Raw genomic sequence first — 23,500 nt, 5'->3', positions numbered from 1 at the left:
ACAACCCCCCCCCCCCCCCCATCCTTCCAATCATGCATCATAACCTCCCATTCCTGATTTTACACCCAAGTCTTCAAGGTTAAACTTATGTTATCAAATACTAAGTACATTGTTGTTCAATTTCGTTGTTTAATCAATATCTGTTTCAGGATAACTGGTCAACAGTATATTTTAAATATTGAAAACCTTTCACAGCTGTTTTGACTTTTTTTGTTATATCTATCCAAGGTTTACATGCTGCAAAATTTGACTTTTAGCTCTGAATAATTTCACTGAAATAGTTTAGATAGGGTTCACACAATTGATTTCATACCCTTCATAAGATGCTGCAGATTCCTTTGTATAACCGAGACTAGGTATTATTACATATGTACCAGAGATTACTTGCACTGGTGTGCGCACATACTAAGGGTATTTTCACTGCAGTGCAATACCGAAAACATTATTATTGCATACCTGCATGCAAATGATATGCAAATGAGGACATGATCGTTTGCTGCACATGAAATCACGTGTATGATTTTATTGCAAATTTGCCGTTTCAGATAAACATATGCAATAATAACAGAACCCCATTCCACACGAGTTCCAGTATGGGTACTTGGGTTCCAGTATGGGTATTTGAACTCATGCTTGCAGTGTTCTTTGCTGGACTTTCACTCGCTATGCTTATGAAAGTATGGGTGCAGAGAACACTGCAAGTACTTGTGCAAATAACCCAGAGTATGCAACATTTGTATTGATGTGTCATGGCGTTCTGTTACATACAGTGATTATTTTCATCAGTAAATCCTACTATTGGTTTTACATTGCAGTGTTAAACCATAGACCCTCTACCAACGTGGGTGGAGGGTCTAGGGTTTACTGCACACATTATTGCATTTCTGTATGCAAATTAGCATGCAGTTGTTCCATGTCCAAGAAATCTGGTGAACACGTAGTTCTATTTGTTTAGAAATTTGGAGAAACATATGTAATAATAACAGAACCCAATGCTGTGTGAGTGCCAGTGTACGTACTTGCAGATTTGCACTTCTGCCTAAGGTATTTTCTGCTGCAGTTTCATTGATTTGCTACACTCATGGAAGTATGACTGCAGAGAGCACTGTTAATATTCATACAAATACCCAGAGTACACCACACCTGAACTTATGCATCACTTGGTTCTGTTAGAGTAGGCTACAATATCAGAATTGATAAAAGTATAGATAAGATAGACATGTAAGGGTATGTAGTTTATCCCAATCCGTAGTATGTTCTGTAGTCTGCATTGTTTTCATTTCATCTCAGCTTTATGGATTTCAAAGGTGCTAATAATAAATTTTACTATATTTCATATACTGACTTGTCTTAGATACTGTCCTTTGTAGTAGGATATTTATGAAAATAGTTATTTTTTGGAAGTACCCTCTTTGAAGTGTGTATGTGTTTCTGTGTATGTGTATGTATACATGTTTCAATGGAATCTATTCAAATTTTACCAAATTCCACCCTTCTGCTACCAGGCTTCCTGTGATACATATAAAAAATTCTGCCAATCATTTTTTTTGGAATATCTCAGTCACAAAACTGAAAGATTGATGCAAATGAACAAAATAGTAAGAAGTATGAATGGCTTTATTGTTACTCAAATTCAAAACTTTTGCACAACTGTAATTATTTTATTTTCTGGAATTCAAAGGTTTACACATATTAGACGACTGGCAGCTTATCCTGGCAGATTCCCCCCACCCCCACCCTATCCCCATGATCCCTTCATTCAATAAATCCCCTGACCCCTCCCCATTTTCCCTCCCACCCCATGTCTGTATAATTTATTGCCTGCAACTGTCATGATAAACTTCTAAATTCCTAAAGTCTCGCCATGTTGGTGGTAAATTGTTATTGAGATATTTACTGCATCTATGACATGGTGTTGAAAACAATGTAGTATAGCTGTGCAACCATGTCTGTGGAAAGAAAGAGAACAAAAAAAAATAAAGTTACTCACATCTAGTGTTGTAGCAAGACCTTGGACCACTGGGGGTTGCCTAATAAAACTGACATGTGACAAATACCTCTGGCTAGCGCCCTCAGTGGTGACCTTTATGACCTCATAATGTTAAGTAGAGAGCACCGTTTAATTTTGTCAGGTCAGTCTATTTCTTACTATAAATGATTTGATTGCTATCTATATAACGATAGAAATTGCCACCAGAGGGAGCTGTTTATTTTGTAAGGTCTACTTCTTACCATAAATGACTTGATTGCTATCTGTGTACAGAGAGACATTGCCACCAGAGGGCACTGTTTCTACTTCTTACCATAAATGACTTGATTGCTATCTATGTACAGAGAGACATTGCCACCAGAGGGCACTGTTTCTATTTCTTACCATAAATGACTTGATTGCTATCTATGTACAGAGAGACATTGCCACCAGAGGGCACTGTTTCTATTTCTTACCATAAATGACTTGATTGCTATCTATGTACAGAGAGACATTGCCACCAGAGGGCACTGTTTCTATTTCTTACCATAAATGACTTGATTGCTATCTGTGTACAGAGAGACATTGCCACCAGAGGGCACTGTTTCTATTTCTTACCATAAATGACTTGATTGCTATCTGTGTACAGAGAGACATTGCCACCAGAGGGCACTGTTTCTATTTCTTACCATAAATGACTTGATTGCTATCTGTGTACAGAGAGACATTGCCACCAGAGGGCACTGTTTCTACTTCTTACCATAAATGACTTGATTGCTATCTGTGTACAGAGAGACATTGCCACCAGAGGGCACTGTTTCTATTTCTTACCATAAATGACTTGATTGCAATTTCTGGTACTGTTGGCAAGTGGTAGTGTAACATTGCTGCCATAGCATGGTCTGTCAACTGGTGACAAAAAACACAGAGAAAGTGAGAACAATGGAAACAATATTTGTAAAGGATATGAACCTGCAACAATAGGGTAGGAATACCAAAAAATGACATATACATAACTTCTGAAACACACAACACTGTAAATGAAATAACAAGCAAGGTCATCCCCATGGCAACAGAATGTTGCAAGATACAAGATCTGAGCTGACTGTAGTGAAAAGAGACAGAAGACACCATAGCCTGAATATCTAGGAACATTAACAGAGCATATCTCCCTGGTAACAGAGCATATCTCCCTGGTAACAGAGTATATCTCCCTGGTAACAGAGCCTGATTACCATGTAACAGAGCCGATTGTCTATCTGGTAACTCAGTCTGTTTCCCAGGTAACAGAGATGGTCTCCCCATAACAGAGTTTGTTGTCTACCTGGTAACAAAGACAGTCTAACTGGTAACAGAACCAGGTTACCTGGTAACAGAGCCAGGTTACCTGGTAACAGAGAGACAGGTTACCTGGTAACAGAAAGACAGGTTACCTGGTAACAGAAAGACAGGTTACCTGGTAACAGAGACAGCCTATCTGGTAACAGAGACAGTCTAACTGGCAACAGAGTCAGGTTACCTGGTAACAGACAGGTTACCTGGTAACAGAGAGAGTCTACCTGGTAACAGAGACAGGTTACCTGGTAACAGAGACAGTCTACCTGGTAACAGAGTCAGGTTACCTGGTAACAGAGACAGGTTACCTGGTAACAGAGAGAGTCTACCTGGTAACAGAGACAGGTTACCTGGTAACAGACAGTCTACCTGGTAACAGAGTCAGGTTACCTCATAACAGAGAGAGTCTACCTGGTAACAGAGACAGGTTACCTGGTAACAGAGAAAGTCTACCTGGTAACAGAGACAGGTTACCTGGTAACAGACAGTCTACCTGGTAACAGAAAGACAGGTTACCTGGTAACAGAGACAGTCTACCTGGTAACAGAGACAGTCTATCTGGGAACAGAGACAGTCTACCTGGTAACAGAGCCAGGTTACCTGGTAACAGAGACAGGTTACCTGGTAACAGAGACAGTCTACCTGGTAACAGAGTCAGGTTACCTCATAACAGAGACAGGTTACCTGGTAACAGAGAGTCTACCTAGTAACAGAGACAGGTTACCTGGTAACAGAGACAGTCAATCTGGGAACAGAGACAGTCTACCTGGGAACAGAGACAGGTTACCTGGTAACAGAGAGTCTACCTAGTAACAGAGACAGGTTACCTGGTAACAGAAACAGTCTACCTGGTAACAGAAACAGTCTACCTGGTAACAGAGACAGTCTACCTGGTAACAGAGACAGTCTACCTGGTAACAGAAACAGTCTACCTGGGAACAGAGCCAGGTTACCTGGTAACAGAGACAGTCTACCTGGTAATAGAGACAAGTTTCCTGGTAACACCTTTACACTAGAACATTGAGAATGAAGCAAAGTACTATGGAAAACAAAATGTATGAAACAGTTCTTACTTTTTGGAAAACTTGGTACCTGGAAGGCGTCCATATATCCAGCTACAATACAAAATGGAATGTAAATCAGTTATGGAAACATACAAACCAGATTATTTTGTTTTTATTCAGTGAAAATAATTCATTCTCATTGCTGGCATATTACTACCATTCTTTCAATTTGTATTGTAGACATAGTTTTAGGAATGTTGTGACAACAACTTCACAGGCAAAGGAAACAACATCAATGTTTTTGGTTGAATTTCACGGGCACTTTAATCTTAGTATAAATACATTTTTGGGTTCAAATAAATTGTGAGTCCTTACATTACAGTTTTCAAAAGAATTTGAACCTGTCACAGTCACATGTTCCAGTATTCTTTGAGAAGTCCCCATAACACTCAGCACCTCGTAACACTCAGTATATTACAATGTTCTGATAATTTTGAATAAATTTGTGAATTCTGTACCTGGCCGTCATCTTTATGTGAATGTTCATGATAACCCCTGACAATCACATGTTCTATGAGAAGTCCTCGTAGTACCACTACTGCACTTAATGTACGTCCAACGGTGACCTTTAAGATAAAATTAGATAACTTTGTAGATTCTTTTCTTTCATGATAATAAACTCTAAATTTGAATTAAGTGCATAATGTCAATGTATACATCACTGCCTTATTCATCTGGAAAGTTTTAATGCATACAATCTGATAGTGAAAAATAATTTTCTTTTCTTTACATCATCTCTCAGCACTGCCCCTCCCCCCAACAACACATCATCTCAGCACTGCCCCTCCCCCTACAACACATCATCTCAGCACTGCCCCTCCCCCTACAACACATCATCTCAGCACTGCCCCTCCCCCTACAACACATCATCTCAGCACTGCCCCTCCCCCTACAACACATCATCTCTCAGCACTGCCCCTCTCCCTACAACACATCATCTCAGCACTGCCCCTCCCCCTACAACACATCATCTCAGCACTGCCCCTCCCCCTACAACACATCATCTCTCAGAACTGCCCCTCCCCTACAACACATCATCTCTCAGCACTGCCCCTCCCCCTACAACACTAGATGTAAAATGTAATACAAATAAAAAGCTGACTTTTTCATCAGACTTGAATCAGATTTACACCTATGGCTCCACAATACAATTACAAAATTAAAACTCACATCACAGACCAAATCACATCATATCCTGTACTTTACACAATCATGATCCACTTACTTGCAGTACTGCTCCAGCACCTTTTGGTCTGTTAACTGATATTGACATATCATTGAAGATTCTGTCTAGATTTGTAATTACTGTATCTACAATACTGTCAATGTGATATAAAGAAGTATAGAAATTAATCAAAACATACAAACATACAAAAACAAACATTTTAAACATTAATAATTATTAGTCCTTGACAATTTATTGAGTTACAAATACAGACTTTGCATGTACTATTTCACATTGATTTTCCAAGTAGGATGCATGATAAAATTGTTCTATACATTAAAAATCCAAAACAAATACCCATTTCTCATCCATATGACCACTTTAAGCAATGCTACAATCAATGTAGATAGTATGTAAAGTGTTGAAAGGTCAAAGGTTGCCCAGGTCAAAGGTTACTTACTGTGGTGAAATTGAATGACTGGTAGGAGCTGCTTTCCTTCGTTTTGTTGAAACTCCTGTTGGTACAGATGTTCTTTTTAATGAATTTTGTGTCAGCATTGAACTTGCTAGACTGCTATGTGCTTGTACCTATTAAAAGAGGAATAGAAATTACTTTTACGGTATAGAGAACGAACCAAATACTTGTTGATCACTAATAAATGAATTATAGTAATAGTAATAGTCAGCCTGTTTACAGCACTTACAGTATATTATAGTATATTCCTTATAGTACATTCTGTTTAATCATTCATGCCCTCGCTTGAAACGAGAATTACAAACCGTTGATAACATGGTTTGAGAATCTCCACGCATAATTGCCCAATCAACTTGTTCGTCAGCTAGCAGGTGGTCACATTCAAACGAAATGATATGCAAATGACCACATTCAGCTGAGATGGACAAGGCTCTGTAATGATATACAAATGACCACATTCAGCTGAGATGGACAAAGCTCTGTAATGATATGCAAATGACCACGTTCAGCTGAGATGGACAAGGCTCTGTAATGATATGCAAATGACCACGTTCAGCTGAGATGGACAAGGCTCTATAATGATATGCAAATGACAACGTTCAGCTAAGATGGACAAGGCTCTGTATGTGTGTTGATTTGCATATCACACTCAATTGAATGCGACAACCCACTAGCTAACAAACAAACAAGATGATTGGGCAATTATGCATGGAGATTTTCAATCAGTGGTTTGTCATTCTAGTCACAAAAGAGGTGTGAAAGATTAAAAAGAACATACTGTGTATAAGTACTGTAAAACAGGATAAGTAAACTCAAAGATATATTTATTCATAAATTTATCTTGACTGCATGAGTTTGCATACATGTATTTTTAGCGGATACGATGTCTTCTCAAAAGATCTGGTATCATATTTATAGGTTTATAACAGAAATTACAATAACCCCCCTTTCCCTCCCTCCCCCCCAGCATAAATAGGACTAAACATGACTTGGTGATAAATTATCACCCAACTTTGAAATCCTTTAAAGAAGCCCTACTGCACTTGACATGTTTCAGCCATTTTGGACATTTCCTGCAAAGGTTTATGGGAAAACCTGCTTGTGATGAAATCACAAATGTTCTAGTTCTCTGCATAGCAGTGTTTTTGCTAAGGGAGGCAAGTAGGAAAAATCTACCGGGGTTCCCATGTCATTTTACCTGCATTCCCAAACAAAATTACCATAGAGTCTATGGGGAAACACTGCCATTTTTACCCCTTTCTGTTACCTGGGTTCCCCAACCTTAGCAAAAACACTGAGCACTCTTTGTCTAACAAACACACAGGGTGTACTTGAAATTAGTAGTCAGTGAAAAAAAAATCCTTTGTAAAATACGATTTGTATGTAGGCCATTACCTTAGTTGACCATTTGTAAGTCTGTAACAGTTGTGTGTACATTGGAGTCTTATCATGGACGGGATCCAAACTTAGCAAACCACTGTTTCCCATTGGAATAGGATCAGAAAACTTCTGTAATGTACCACTGAGTTTGTCCAGCTCACTGTAAATGATAACAAGCATACTGAACATGTCAGAATCAAACAAGTTCTGACCAATCTGTGAGAATACAGTTCAATTGCTTTATTTAATGTTACCTCTATTTCCTTCTATATTGTTGTTTGCTTTCGATTTTGTTATTACAGGAGTGAGTGCCTTTCCTGGGAAAGTTAACAGTTACTGAATGTGCAGTTTATTTGGAAAACTGGTCTTTACTTTAGTTTAGCACGTATACTACTACCAATGCCATGCTTGCTAGATATGTTTGTGTACATCGGGGTACCGTTTGTCTTCCTTGATTTAACTTAGACAGATAGTATAAACCATGGATGTATAAGGGGAGCTCCCCTAATACATCCATGCATAAACCAAACTGTATTTTATCATGACGCCTGATCGCATTAAAAGTTAGCTATATTTGTATCACACCTAATAACACTAACAGTAACACGGTGTCAATGGTTCAGCCTTCGCGACTCACCTGAAATCGGTGTTCACCGTCGACAAACTTTGTTGCAGCTCTGAAACAAACACTTTTTCTTTACTTGCATCTCCTTTGGTATTTTTCACGCCATCTTTCAGTTGATTAAATACCCTTGTTACACTCGATCTGAGTCTTTGTGTTGCGGCAAGCGCAGCGTTGATTGTTTCCAAATTACCGGGATCCGCCATCTTTACTCGGACTCTCTAACTTGGTATAAATTATACTTTCAACCTTACTTTGATCTTATCTCTATATTCAGTCTTTATAATCGTAACTTCCTTTTTAAGGGATTATTTGAGAATATTTATTTTAATATAACAGTTGTTATATGACAGTGGGTCACTTTTGAGGGGAGACAATAGTGGAATCAGAAAAAAAGAAACAACGACCTAGATAGTCTCGTGAGGTCATGACCTCAAAATCTCTACTCATGTTTTTCATCACTTTTGTTCTGGGAGAACCACAGGGAGCTCAGGCTCAGTTATTTTTGTTAACAAATATAAACAAACAAGTTAACAAACAAAGAAACAAACAAAACGCAAACAAACAAATACACAAACAAATAAACAAAACAAATAAACAAACAAACAAACGAAAACAAACACAAAAACAAACAAATAAATTAACGGACACATGAGTAGATACATACATGAGTAAACGACAACAAACCAACGAACAAACACTACCCCCGCCCCCCATGGTCACATCTGGATCTGCAAATTCCAGATGTGACCATGGGGGGGGGGGGGGGGGGTAGTGTTTGTTCGTTGTCGATTACTCATGTATGTATCTACTCATGTGTCCGTTAATTTATTTGTTTGTTTTTGTGTTTGTTTTCGTTTGTTTGTATGTTTGTTTTTACTTGTTTGTGTTTTGTTTGTTTGTTTACTTGTTTGTTTGTATTTATTTGTAAACAAAACTAACTGTGCCTAAGCTCCCTGTGGGAGAACCATTTGATTTCGGCTGGGGGGGGGGGGGTGGTTATGGCAGCAATTTTTTTCCCCCATCACTGTAACCGCATTTTTTTTCTATTGTCAATCCTGCATCAAATTATTTTTTCCACATGCAGAAGCAATGCAAATTTTTTTTTCTCGGTTACCAGTTTTGTAGCACATTGCAACAATTTTTTTTTTTACTTATGTCTGTTGGAACAATTTTTTTCTCAAGCCATCACCGGATCAAATTATTCTTTTTTCTCCTTCATCTGTCAACAATCCCCCCACCCCCCTGAAATCAAATGGTTCTCCCCTTATTTCGTCTGTGATTTGTAACCTTTAGTAATAATTATTATGTGTTCAAATATACTGATAACAATATCCAATACAATCCATGTTACAATTTACATATTTGGCTAAATCATACTACATTTATCTTCACACATCAAACGCATAGAGTAAATTGTAACATGCACAGATCATATTAGAACTTGACTAGGCAATTGAGTCATACAGGCCAAAAGTATAATTATTTTTCAGTTTGCAATGTGACACTACTGAAGATATGGTGTTAGACAACTCATCAATTCATCCAATCATGACAAGATACATGCTACACACCAATAATCATCTGTACATGTTGTGGGTCAGAAATATAATTTTTATTGACGTATCAAGCAGGCAATTGTAACAACATTTATAAAGTGAAGGCATAATCTTTTCTACAATATAACTAGAATACATATTCTATTGCACTGGTAATAGAGTAACTTTAAAGGCTTCTACAAGATTTCATGACACTGGTAATACACCATGGCTTCTACAACCTTTATGGTGATTGAACAACAACTTGTCCAGCCTCTTGAGTCTTACATGAAAAGAGAACAAATTTGTAAACGTTCTTTCTCAACCTCTGGTCACAGTTTCAGTGTAGGTGTTTCACTGTGGTAAAATAAATAGTACATGCAATCTTTTTTGCAATTCTGAGTTCTATATCAATTTATGTTTAAAGTTGTTATGATAACATCACCTTTTCACTAAAAATAATGAAACTGTACAGACAACGTAGACAATGATCATGTTGAGTCAGGAAACTATAGACGATTATTCTAGACAGAGAAATATATGCAAACGCTGACCCATAATTTTTCTTTGACATCTATCAATAAAATGACATGCTAAATATATGAATAGAAATGAATTAGTATGTGTAATTGGCACAGGGTAGTCATTTTTACATACAAAAGTAAGTCTCTCCATAGTGTATAGTGTACAATGTAAGTGTTTGACAATAAGTTCATCTGACACACCTATACTTAAGCTTCTATGTCAAAGGTCATGTTGATCAGACATGTGTCAAAGGTCATACCAAACACATATTAATGTCATGCATAATTCAAGATTTCTAAATGTGTGCTATTTTCTTCTGTTATAATGTTGTGACAACTTCTGAAAATATCTTGCCAATCAAAACTGCCTTAAAATGACAAACATGCAAATTACTCTGTAAACTCCACCTTTTAATAGTTTTGTAGTACTACGATATGCAGATGTAACAATTTAGATGAACCTTTGCCGACCCTAACATTGTAATTACTTTATTGAAATGAGTTACAACCAGTGATGGAGTGTGTTCACAATTTCAACAAAACAATTCAGAATTGTCACATAGTGAATGGATTAGTTTTCACAATATCAAGAAATCAGTCATCATATTCATTGAAAACAACTTTCCTACTCAAGTTTATGCATTCCATATCTCATACAATGAAAATGTACAATTGCTATGGTAACTTGACTGATTTGATTTAAACCATACAGACGATATGTCAGTACGTACGTTTGAACACTGGTTGTACATGTCATATATCAACAGAACTGTTTGCAAAGTCAATTTCTCTTCTGCCACTTTAGATTGAGAAACAGACATGTTTTGCAAATCACTTGTCCTTCTTCAGTGTGTAACTGAATCTGACAGAATGATCCAATTTTGCTGGAGGTGTGGAGTTAACCAGAAGTGTGAAAAGGTTAGCTTCATTATATGTAAATTCAGGTGTGATTAAAGTACTTGTCAGTTTAATATGTACATCTAACTGTCCACCTTCAGTAATAATTTGGATCATTCTGTCAGATCCAGTTAGACACTAAAGAAGCACATTTAGCGATTTATTCAAAATATGTCTGTTTTTCAATCAAAAGTGGAAGAAGAGAACTAGTGTATGAATTGTCTAAGTGTTTACATGGTGAACGCACATAGTATTGTGATAATTATTAAAAGTCAAGTTAAACAAAAATACAAAAATAACAAAATAGTTAATAGTCTAAACCACCCTTAGTTCTTCAAATGAACTCTTAGTCTTTCAACAACGTATCTATAATGTTAATATTCTAGAATCTAGAATAGACTACAATACAATGTACTAAGTAAAAGATACAATAGGTATAAGAATAAATAATACACACAAGTCTAATATCATTAACTGTCAAAAACAATTATTTTATATAAGATTATTAAAACAGTTAAACATTTCATCTGACTAATTGTTACCAAATTAGGTATTTTTGACATCAATTTGGAGTTATTCACAAAATGCATGTATCAGGTTTACATGGATGAAAAAATCACTTAATACTTCAACATTGATACTTTTACTGTCTTGTTTCCATGGCAACAGACTTATCAGCTGACCCAGGCGACAATGTCACCTCTAGCTTGCATAACTCTTTCATTTTACACACTAAAATAAACAAAATATTGCTGCCATGGCAACAAGGCTATAATCCGATCCAATTTCAAGGTAAAACACTTACGTATTTTGTTATTTCATAGAAAAAATTCTGCTGTTGTCATTGCAACATGATTACCGACTAATCCTGATAACTACCTCAGCTCTAGGTGGCACACTTACTTGCCTTCAAACTTTATAAAATTCAACAATACTGTACAGATCCTAACCACTATCTCACCTCTTGATGGTGCACTTCACGTTCTTAACTTCAGCCATTGCACTGCAGCCACTTCAGTGACTATATATACATATATATATATGGATAATATTATGGGATAAAATACTCTGGACATGACATGACAAGTACATAGCAAAGATATAATGATATAGTTGATTGAAATTCTTCACAAAAAGTTATGATTGAATCTTTTGTTTAAAGGAGATTAATTATTTCAAAAAAACATGGTTTAATCCACTTGTCATCAAATTATTCTTTCAACATTTGGATTTCAACATTACAAAGTTATCATAAAATGTAGTTATCATCTACAAAAGAATATTGAGTACAGGTGGGACCATGCATTCTAGAAAGATTTGAAAGAAAGATTTAAAATGATCGTTAGATCTACAACAAGATTTGGTATAAATATCAGTATATGTTCAGCCTGGATAAATGATATTGGAAGGAACTTAAGACATCACTAAAAGTTTACAAAGATCAACCAATGACAATAATAATAATAATAATAATGTTGGGTTCTTATATAGCGCTTTCCCACTCTGTGCTCAAAGCGCTTTACAATTTATAATTTCCTCTGGCTCGGATCAGAACGGCACAACAGCCCTTTAAGTCTTCCTCAACTCCCCGGGGAGCATACAATCCATTGCAACCATTTAAGCACATAGGATTAAAGCCTTCACATTGCAACCTACATCCTATCAGGTCCCCAGTTATACAGCTGGGTTGACTGAGGCACAGTCGTGGTTCAAATCTTGCCCAAGGACTTTAGCCACTCAGAAACAAACAGCAGGCAATGACGGGGCTCGAACCTGCAACCTGTAGATTCCAAGCCGGTCACGCTAACCATTCACCCATCATGACTCCAAGTAGTGTACTATATCTGTGTTCAGCCAATCACTGTGAGCTATGTTTAAGGACGGCATTGAGAAGCCTCAAATAAAGTAGTATTTAAGATCTAGAAGCTGTTACAAATGAATTGTATAATAGTTTGCAGTGGTATTGTCAACATTCACCACTAACACTGAGTAAAATTGCACATCCAGCAGCCTTTACTATGCTATCTATCACCCCTACTAAGTAAATGGGAATGTCTTGTTTTTATTGTATAGACTGTATGGTTATTGTAATCATGGGGATGATAGGTATTGCACTGGAGGGGTTAAGAGTTATACAGTGACGCACTGGTTGTAACTTTGCTTTTGACTTTTTTTTTGTTTTTAGAACTCACAGTCCTCATGAATGAGACACCAGAGAATAATTACATTACTTGTTACAATATGTAAAGTAAAAAGCAAAGTCACCATATCATTCAATGCAATGGGTATCTGGACTGCTGTGGAATACTGACTGGTTGCCATGTAGACTTTCTGTTGAAATGTATATAGAAATCTTGTTTCCACTGGTTTGGGTGTAGAAATCTTGTTGAAACTGGGTTGAATATAAAACTTCTGGGTTGTGTATAGAAATCTTCTTGCATTATGTGGTATATAGAATTCTTATGACTGGTGTTGTCTTCTGTTTACTTCTTTTGCATCAAACCACTGTTTACAAAAACAGAACATATTGTTACTGGCATTTTACATGAAGAGTGACTGCATGGTTAATATGAAGTTGTATGTGTGTGTGTGTGTGTGTGTGTGTGTCACTGATGTGTACATGTGTGTGTATGTATCATGTACATATGTAAATATGTATGTATGTACACACCGGTTATAGTGTGTGCTGTGTGTGTGTATGTATGTATGTGTGTGTGTGTGTGTGTGTGTGTGTGTGTGTGTGTGTGTGTGTGTGTGTGTGTGTCTGTGTGTGTGTGTGTCTGTGTGTGAAGATAATTTATATGCCCAAAGAGCTTATACAACACAAAATATACAGTTCAGAAAAGATAATTTTTGAGTTTAAGTTTTTTGACCCAAAAATCATGTTCTCTTTTCAATTTGTATGTCGACTAAGCACTATTTCAATATTTCATAGATATAACATTTATTTGAATTTATAAAACATTATACATTTTTATTCTGACATGAAGCATATGTCAGCATTAAATATGTATGTATGTATGTAGTACGTACGTAAGTGTATGTGTATTTATAGTCTAGTTCCTGACGTGTTCCATACTATGTTATCTTCATACTATACCATCTAGTCAATCCCGTGACTCAAGCCATTAATTGTGGTTCAACCTCATGGTGGGCAAAGCGGGAACGGTACATGTCAGGAGTGATTCCCTCACAAATTGGCAGGCTGTTGTCATCGTTGTTATGTTGCTAGGACTGATAATGATATGCAAATGTCCAACCAGGACTCCACCTCAGACAGTGCCACCTCTAGTTTGTTTAAACTAAAATGACAGGGACGCGATGACATCATCATGTTTATATGAACACTGTAGGGAGGAGCACAGAATTCTGTGCAAGAGTAATGGGATTATATGACTAAATGGTATAGTATGAAGATAACGTAGTAATTGGAATACGGTCTGTCAGGAACTAGACTAGTGTATTTATATGTGTGAGAGTGAGAGAGAGATATAAAATGATAAGGTAGACAGTAACATCAGTTTTTCTGAGCAATGATTAATACAAAACTGACCTCAGTAAATCTATTGGCAGTGGGAATATAATAGTTGAGTTCTTCTCAGCTGAGATTGTATTTAGAGTCTGCAAATAACGTAGTTGCAAGGCAGAAGGTGATTCACTGATGACATCGGCAGCTTCTTTGAGAGCACGTGAAGCATTTTGTTCACCTTCAGCAGCAATCACCTACAACACAAGATAACAAAGATGTTAGTCTAGGCTTGGCTACAGCAGAATACGTTGACTGAATATTGGCAATGCTGACATGACATTACCCCAACGTCTGTGCACTCAGAGAAATGTGACTGTATTGAAGTAAACCCGATGTACTAGCAGGTTGAATAACACAAAGTGAATAGTATTATAACAAACATAAAAGTACTTTAGTTGGGACATCACCCACACTGACATACTCTTGAAATACACAGCAGATTACGATGACCTATGACCTCTGACCTCTGACCTACCTTGGCTCTGGCTTCTCTCGCAGCCTCAGCTTCAGCAGCCATGGCACGTTGCAGTTGAACTGGTAGACGCACGTCTTTGCTGTAATGGTCAAACACAATTTTATCAGTTATTTACGAATAAACTCAAGACATCTTACATTCCATAGCTCAATTTTTCAATCAATCAATCAATCAATCAATCAATCAAGTGATTGATCACTTTATCAATCAATCAATCAATCACATTATCAATCAAGAGATTAATCACTTTATCAATCAATCATTCAATCAATAAATCAATCAATCGAATCAATCAATCAATCACCTCATCGGAGAATGAGCTTCCAAAACAAAGAAAAGTTCAGAGGTGCTGTGAAGATTTAAGATGAAGGCTGAACCATACAGTTCTAGGTTTTTAAAGTACTAACAGCTGTCAGGTTTTGGTGATTCCATAGTTGGGTGGACTTAGAAAGCATAGCTGTCAGGTTTTAGTGATTCCATAGTTGGGTGGACTTAGAAAGCATAGCTGTCAGGTTTTGGTGATTCCATAGTTGGGTGGACTTAGAAAGCATAGCTGTCAGGTTTTAGTGATTCCATAGTTGGGTGGACTTAGAAAGCATAGCTGTCAGGTTTTGGTGATTCTATAGTTGGGTGGACTTAGAAAGCATAGCTGTCAGGTTTTGGTGATTCCATAGTTGGGTGGACTTAGAAAGCATAGCTGTCAGGTTTTGGTGATTCCATAGTTGGGTGGACTTAGAAAGCATAGCTGTCAGGTTTTAGTGATTCCATAGTTGGGTGGACTTAGAAAGCATAGCTGTCATATAAAGTAGATCTTTGGCAAATGATTACAGTGTCCAAGGAGTTGCTTTCATTTCAATATTAATTAAAGTAGAATATTGTGCTTTGGGACCAATTTTCCTGAAAATAAAATTTCTTTAAAATTTCTAAAAACTTTGCCTCGTCCTTTTGAAATAATAACAGAAATCTAGAGGTTAATTGGTTTGTTTTCAAGGAAATCATTAATCTTTCAATCTTACCATAAAGTCAACAATTACTATTTGGTGGCCATATTGGATTTGGTGGCCATATTGGATTCTAAAATGACTTAAAATCATTTTGATCTCTACTTCAAAAATTTGTTCAGTGATCCCTCCTTTTTCACCAAGATCATATATCTTGTCAAGAAAATACTTAGTTTAGAAGCCATGGGTTATCCAATGCTAAGAGTGTTATGGCAGAAGAAGTGATCGCAATTAAGTCTATTCACTTCCAAAGTGTACATGCTTGACAGTGTGTGATGTGATGCAACTTCACTTTATGACATTGTCTGTCCAGATTGCCTCAACTGACGAATTATTGTTCATTCACATTGATATACCATTTGATGGCATTAACACATCGTTTGACGGCATTAATACATCGTTTGACAGTTATTTAATACATCATTTGACAGTATTGATGTATCATTTGACGGTATTGATACATCATTTGTACTTTTACTCACATTTCAACACGTTCCACTTTGATACCCCATGGGTCAGTAGCTTCATCCAGACCCGTCTACAGTATCAAAATGTTTTACAATTAGACATGATAATAAACTGACTTACACAATAAGTGGGGGGGGGGGGGGGGGGCATTATGTGGGGAGGTGGTGTCAGGGGAAAGAAGAGGGGGTCACCTACATTTCCACACGTTCCACTTTGATACCCCAGGGGTCTGTGGCGTCATCCAATATTACCTAGAATCATGAAAACAAACCCATTAGTGTGGCTTATTAGTGTATGTGTGTTCTAAATGTCTACTTCTACAGTTGCAGATATCACTGGATATCAAAAATAGAGAAGTATCACTGACATTGTCATACATGTGTGTTTAAAAAGTTTTAAACCTATGGAAAATGGCGTCTTACATTTGTGTAGTTAGCATTTTTTTTAAAAAAATGGACATGATATTCCTTTGTCAGGTTGAGCTCTCAGTCATGCTTCATTTGCATATCTCAGTACATGAAAAAGTTAGCCAGACTTCAAAGTAACTAGTTCTATAGTTGTATACCCTTGAGACAACTGTCATAGTCAGGTTAGCAGAAAGACAAAAGATTGTATAGTTTGGCCATTAGGGGTGCTGTTCATGTGCAGTTTTTAGCCAGAAGTGAGGGCTGTGATAGTTGATTACTATTGTAGCCTCAAAGTCATGATTTCCCAGTGTTTCATGGCAAACCTTGGTGACTTCTGAACCCATCAAACTGCTAACTTTGTTTTAGATCACATAAAGTCTGGAGTAGTTTTAGCCATATTTTGTTGACTACATTTACCACCATCATTTTCACTCACATGGGGAGACCTCTGATTACACTTCTTTTGAAAATGACTGCAAGATGGAAAACCAAAACACATGCGGTGAAAGGGAGAGAGGGAGGGACAAAATCAAGCAATTGGATGTCGGCATCAGCTATGAACATTATATATAGCTTTGTGTTGGCAGGCTTTGTGTTAGCAGGCTTTGTGTTAGCAGGCTTTGTGTTAGCTGGCTGGTGTTAGCAGGCTGGTGTTAGCAGGCTCTCAGTTGACACAGTAGGTAAAACACATACAGAATGAGTACATTATGTTCTAACAGCAGGCGGTGTGAATCAAAGTGGACTGAAAAATATAATATATTTGATTAATCATTACACTTGGGTAATGGGCATAAAAAAGGAATAATGGTTGAATGATATAACAGCATATCAAGACACACACAATAGATCTATCTATATATAAGGGACTTTTATGGTCTATATTGGGATATACTATAAACCAGGATATTTTCACTACTAGAAAATTTTGAGATTTTTCAGTCTTCAGCTAGTTCTCAAAGACTAACTTTCACTAATTACCAGACTGGTATATTGTGTTTCTGTATACAAAGGTAGTTTAATCACTATTTATTTTTGTATTTTAATCTTCCAGCAAAATAAGCGAAATAAATCTTTAAACTGGTAACTCTCGGTAGAGCCCTACCAAGAAAAATCAATAAAAAAAGTGGGTGGGGCATAACTAGAAGTAAATGCAAATACATTGTGTTATTGTGTACAAACTATAACAAATTAACTATACCAAAAAAATGTTAAAATCACGTCAAAGATCAACATACTGCCAACTACAATAACTATTAGTATACAAAATATCAGAATAGAAATCAAAATACCACAGTAACTATTTTCTGTTCATCCCAAATGTATTTCTGGTATTTTTTAAACATAAATGCATGAAAATTATATTTTATCTCCATACTTTAAATAATCTTGAGTTTCCTGAGACAAAAGACACAAAAGTCTGGCAAGACGTCATATTTGTGTATTTCTTTTGTATCCATTTTGTATAGTTGTATCATATATTTCTTTGAAAGTGTAGCTTATTTTTGTTATCTGGTGAAATAAATTTCATTCATTCATTCATTCATTCATTCATTCATTCATTCATTCATTCATTCATTCATTCATTCACATCAATGACAAATATTGGGAGATAACTTGTTTATTATATTCATTCAGACAGGAGAGTCCCTGGAATCATTTGAGAAGGTATCTTCTTTAGTTAATATTACATTTTGCAATTTTTTTACAGGATATTGAAAAGAACATTGTCAACCATGAGTTGTCACGTGAATGGATTTGATATTTAATAGATATGCATGGTCATGTTTTTCATACAAACTGCACACAGATTTCTCAGAATACATACATGGTTTCTAGATCATACTGTCAATTTTACATAAGCAAACAACATTTAAAAAAAAATCAATTTCCATTTATTGAGCTTTGACATCAGTCAGGCAGCCCAGGTTATCATGGCTTGTTTTGTGAAAAATCAATGTGAAACAATATTGACTATTATGTCTGGTGTTTGTAACTCAATACACTGCAAAAAGCTAAAAAAATGTTTCAAAGTTTGTTATTGTACGTACAATAACAAAGATTTCACACATTTATTAATCTTTTGCAATGTATTGAGTTACAAACACAGATGTTGTTTCACATTGATTTTTCACATAGCAAGCCATGATAAAATTGTTTTATAAATTAAAAATCTAAAATAAATACACAAACCTCATCCATATGGGATATGGTCAAACTTCAGCATTTGCTGTAACATGTTGATATAGCTATTAAATTCACTATACTCACAGTAGGGTGGTATTTCTGATAACTTTTATGATCATGCTGCTTACATTTTGGAGACTTCCAATGTTTATAATTAGATTTGCACAACAGAAATACCACTATGTATACCACCTACTTATGTTAATTTAATTTAGCCTAACAATATGTGTCTATCTTCATAAGTTGAAACTTTGCTTGTCGCTGTATTATTACATATTATATTATACCAGTATATTGATGGCGCAAATCGAGAGATCTGATTGGTCTAGACATCGAACTAGCGCGTCTAAAACGAGCGATAATGCACTGCTGGCACGCGTCCAAATTTTGTTTGTTTTGGCTACGGTCGAGCGTTGTAGTCCGCTGCGATAGTGAACTCTTCGAATTGTCAGAGGAGGATTTTCTCTCAATGAGACAATATTTTATGAGAAATTATTGAAGGAAATTTCGAAAGCAACCAAGTCATCGCTTATTTGTTCAAATCATCGCCTACTACATATACTAAGGTCAAGGCATGCACGAAATCAGTCCCAGCCTCGGCGTGGCGCGGCTAGCTGAAGTGGAAACATTGGTGAGCTGTCCTGTCCTGTCATAAAAATGAAGCAAGTGAAAGAGCTTACACTGGCCGACTTACCATTAATAGAAATTTTTCTGGGATCCTGTCCTAGAGTATCAGTCATCAATCCGAGAGGGAAATCCTCAAACCCGAAAATCTACTGACATAACTTCCAGTAATATAAATACATTGTAAATATCAACCTGTCTATCACTTCACCGAGTCGCGAATTCGGCCGGGAACGATCGAAGCATGCTGTATTCAATAAACCACTTCAAGTTTATACCTTGAGTCAAACAGGTTGTTTATTCATCACTGTGAACTTTTAATGAGCCGATCAATGTACAGATTATCCCTAGAAACGATTCGCAGGTAAAATAAATCCAGTCGCTGCACAACGTTCACGTTGAGGCCAAGATCAGCTGTCTTGAAAGCAGCGTTATTGTTATGCAAATTAGCCACAGGGGCGCATATGAAACGAGAAAACGTTAGTTCTCATCTTGTTTCCGATATTTTCAATATACTGGTATAATATAATAGTGATAAACCACCCCTGGGGAAGGTATACCACTCGGTTTTGACCAGTGAACTCAATATATGCACTCGCTATCGCTCGTGCATATATTTCGTTCACTGGTCAAAACCTCTTGGTATACCATCCCCATGGGGTGGTTTATTGCTTAAATATGTACCTGAGATTCATTGTACTGGTGACATGCATACTAGTGGTATTTCCACTGCAGTGCAATACTGAACACATTATGCATACCTGTATGCAAATGATATGTAAATGAAGGCACTATCATCGGATACACATGTTTTAAAAAGAGAACCCAATGCCATGCGAGTTCCTGTACAGTGTGGGTACTCAGGGGTATGCATGAGTGCTTGCAGTGTTTTCTGCTGCACTTTCACGAGCTTATACTATTGCTGAGAACACTGCAAGCACTTGTGCAAATACCCTAAGTACACCACACTTTCAATAGCACATCACGGGGTTCTGTCATAGTATTACACTGTCAGTTTTACATACCTGCATTGTGTGACTAATACTCTCTCTGTCAGACAAGATCTCAGCCAGACTTTTGGTTCCAAGGACGTTACGCAGAGTAGTTTGAGCCAATAGCCTGGTAGAATGATTAGCATTCTCCACATTAGCGATGGAGATAGTGGCATTGTTGACACGATAATAGACAACAGCATCCACTGACACCGTCACACTGTCTTTGGTTAATATCTGTAGTGTACAGACACAGGTTTAGTTATTGTACAGTAACTGTATGTACCACCATATGGTCTTAATTCGTACAGTAACTGTATGTACCACCATATGGTCTTAATTCGTACAGTAACTGTATGTACCACCATATGGTCTTAATTCGTACAGTAACTGTATGTACCACCATATGGTCTTAATTCGTACAGTAACTGTATGTACCACCATATGGTCTTAATTCGTACAGTAACTGTATGTACCACCATATGGTCTTAATTCGTACAGTAACTGTATGTACCACCATATGGTCTTAATTCCCACATCAAAGACTGAACAATTCATCATTGATTTCTTACCAAGCTCTTTCAATTACATATACTCCAATCATGTGTTTAACCTGACACCATATATTTATCATGTAAAACATATACTTAATAATAATAATAATGGTTTATTTCACCTCAAAATATGGTGACCCTTAGGCCAAATTACAAGAGGTACAATTCTAAAAATAACATCAAATACAAAGTTGCACTTGAGCAAAGTTTTACACAACTTATCAACAACAACAACAACCAACAACAACAACAACAACAACAACAACAACAACAACAACAAGGACGATAAATCACATTCAATTGCATAATAAATTAACACAATAAACAACTGGGGTGGAATCTTTGCACTTGGTTCTTGATTGAAAACTTCTAATGCTACAATTTCTCGTTGGATATCTATGGTTAATTGTAGGTTGAACAAGGTGATTTAATTTATGGTCTGGCTGTAAAATACTGTATACATCAGTTTATCAATTACACTTTACAATATGTGTAACAATTTAAATATAAGATTTACAAAGCAGTTTAAAGTTTTTATCATTGCGCTTTCGATCTGTTCTTGGTTGATGATACTCATCAGAATGACAAATTCCATAGTTACAACTAACCACTATGGAATTTGTCGATTATTCTGATGAGGATCGTTGACCAAGACAGATCGAAAGCTCAGTGCTAAAAAACTTTGAACTGCTTGTGTGTTATAACCTCTGTAAATCATTTGATCTACCAAGCTGAACATTTTTGGTCATTTAGACTAAGTGCACCCACATAAATATATAATAATTTATAACATTACAAGTTTACCTCCTGTGGTGGAACATCAAATGATACCGTCCTCAAGTCAACTTTGGTATAGTCCTCAATGCATGGCAACACAAAGAAGATACCTGATGGACAGAAAGGGGGAAAAAAGATGACTCTAGGATTACTTTACATTTCTGATTTGTTAAGTTATAGCAAACCTACTAAAGGTATGACACAATTGTGCCTTGCTGCAGCTCGGTTTTAAGGCTAAAATGTCGATTGACAATCTTCAAAAATCACCAATGTTCAAATGAGTCTTTTTCTCCAATATGGGTAAAACTACCATAATTTGTGTTCAGCCCACTAGAACACTGAGAAAGTGTAACTTTATGTAACAATTTGGAATACTAAATATAATTTGCATAAGTTCGGGAGTCCTGTATGTTTATTTATACATTTGAGTGCTAAGATAACGATAAAGACTCCATAGCTTATTTAACAATAGTAACAACACTAATAATTAATTCTCGCAAACCAGTGCTGTTATTTCTTCCACGACACTGCGAAATAACGACGGACAACGCATTTTGGATGGTGCCGTAAAAGAGGCCGTGGTTTGCGACCATGTATTATTTAGATTATTATCTCTCTTGTTGGCCTTACAATATTGGAGTGGGTATCTTGAGAACTACTCATCTGATCATGTCTATGATCTGATCAAAAAAAATAAAGTTTTTGGAAACAGCAAAGAAAGTCTAGAATTTTCTTTTGTGAGACATTATAACTTTAAGACATACACACTACCTGTGGCATAACTAGCAAGCTTAGCCATCGCCTCACTAGTTCTTAATAGTCACAAATCCCATACAGAATGTGTTTTAGATTATAAATAGTTACTATCTGTCAGTCTATCTGGAGATAACAGTGACATGTATTTCTACAAAACAGATATGTGCAATTTATCAAATGGCATTTTAACTTAATTAGAATGGTTTCAAAGACATCTGTACAAGTCGGCTCGTCATTCATCATCTTATCTTTAAGATACAAAAAGAAAATGTCAAAAGCATAGTTCTATCTTTTCCAAATATAGATAATGTCGGCATGGCAAATTAAACATTACTGGTTCTAATCTCACACTGTCACATGTGCATTAATACTGATTTTTCCATATGCTAATAAATACCAGTAGTCCATCACATCCATTAAGATTGATTAAGATCCAGTCTCAATGTTGTCAAAATAAAAGCTGTCTGGAATTTGTCTCGTTTCCATGGATATGCTCTTTCCTCATTTCAAGTTGAGTATAGGAGTAGAATGGGTCACAGTTTATCTTCCATTACAGAAACAAAGTTTGAAAGGATCGATATCTAGGGAAAACCTGTGTAATTGCGTGGAAATTCCCAGGAAAACTCTTTGAACATAGTAATAACTCTTGTTTTGATATATTGAACACTGTGGTTGGAATTCCTAATAAGGTACGATGTAGACTTTACCAATACACTAAGTGAGCATGTGTTTGTATATATGGACTGTTCATTTCATTTGTAATA

At 36.4% G+C, this 23,500-nt stretch overlaps 2 protein-coding genes across 3 annotated transcripts in view; both read right to left on the bottom strand.

Annotated features, from left to right (window-relative positions):
• Positions 1-1,814: 1,814 nt before the first annotated feature.
• Positions 1,815-8,216, bottom strand: LOC144441400 (mediator of RNA polymerase II transcription subunit 27-B-like). The gene is made up of 8 exons (XM_078130967.1): positions 8,026-8,216; positions 7,404-7,548; positions 5,994-6,121; positions 5,594-5,687; positions 4,827-4,934; positions 4,378-4,419; positions 2,801-2,878; positions 1,815-1,949 (listed from the first exon to the last, which is right to left on the bottom strand). Exons 1-8 carry the CDS (start codon positions 8,214-8,216, stop codon positions 1,815-1,817), a joined length of 921 nt encoding a protein of 306 aa, XP_077987093.1.
• A 1,396-nt stretch (positions 8,217-9,612) lies between these two features.
• LOC144440540 (band 7 protein AGAP004871-like) overlaps positions 9,613-23,500 on the bottom strand; it is a 100,999-nt gene continuing 87,111 nt past the window's right edge. The window contains exons 4-9 of one of the 2 annotated variants that reach the window (XM_078129918.1): positions 22,008-22,090; positions 20,683-20,886; positions 16,638-16,693; positions 14,974-15,052; positions 14,523-14,692; positions 9,613-13,474 (exon numbers count right to left, since the gene is read on the bottom strand). In XM_078129918.1, coding sequence (XP_077986044.1) covers positions 13,453-13,474; positions 14,523-14,692; positions 14,974-15,052; positions 16,638-16,693; positions 20,683-20,886; positions 22,008-22,090 — 614 coding nt within the window. In that variant the 3' untranslated portion in view covers positions 9,613-13,452. Of the gene's footprint in view, positions 13,475-14,522; positions 14,693-14,973; positions 15,053-16,456; positions 16,513-16,637; positions 16,694-20,682; positions 20,887-22,007; positions 22,091-23,500 lie in introns of both variants that reach the window. The other variant, XM_078129917.1, reaches the window with a different exon arrangement.

This window comes from Glandiceps talaboti, chromosome 10 (genome assembly GCF_964340395.1).
Source record: "Glandiceps talaboti chromosome 10, keGlaTala1.1, whole genome shotgun sequence".
In the NCBI taxonomy this organism is placed as follows: Eukaryota; Metazoa; Hemichordata; class Enteropneusta; family Spengelidae; genus Glandiceps; species Glandiceps talaboti.
Note: the sequence above shows the minus strand (reverse complement) of the source record. Positions and strands in the feature narration are given on the sequence as shown.

Bases quoted from the DNA above. Each gene is read 5' to 3' on its own strand.
- LOC144441400 (XM_078130967.1), bottom strand. From the start codon at position 8,216: ATGGCGGATCCCGGTAATTTGGAAACAATCAACGCTGCGCTTGCCGCA. The intron at 5,688-5,993 runs GTAAGTAACCTT...TCACATTGACAG, and splicing joins AGTCATTCAATTTCACCACA to TATTGTAGATACAGTAATTA. The intron at 1,950-2,800 runs GTAAGAAATAGA...TTCTTTCCACAG, and splicing joins TTGCAATCAAGTCATTTATG to ACATGGTTGCACAGCTATAC.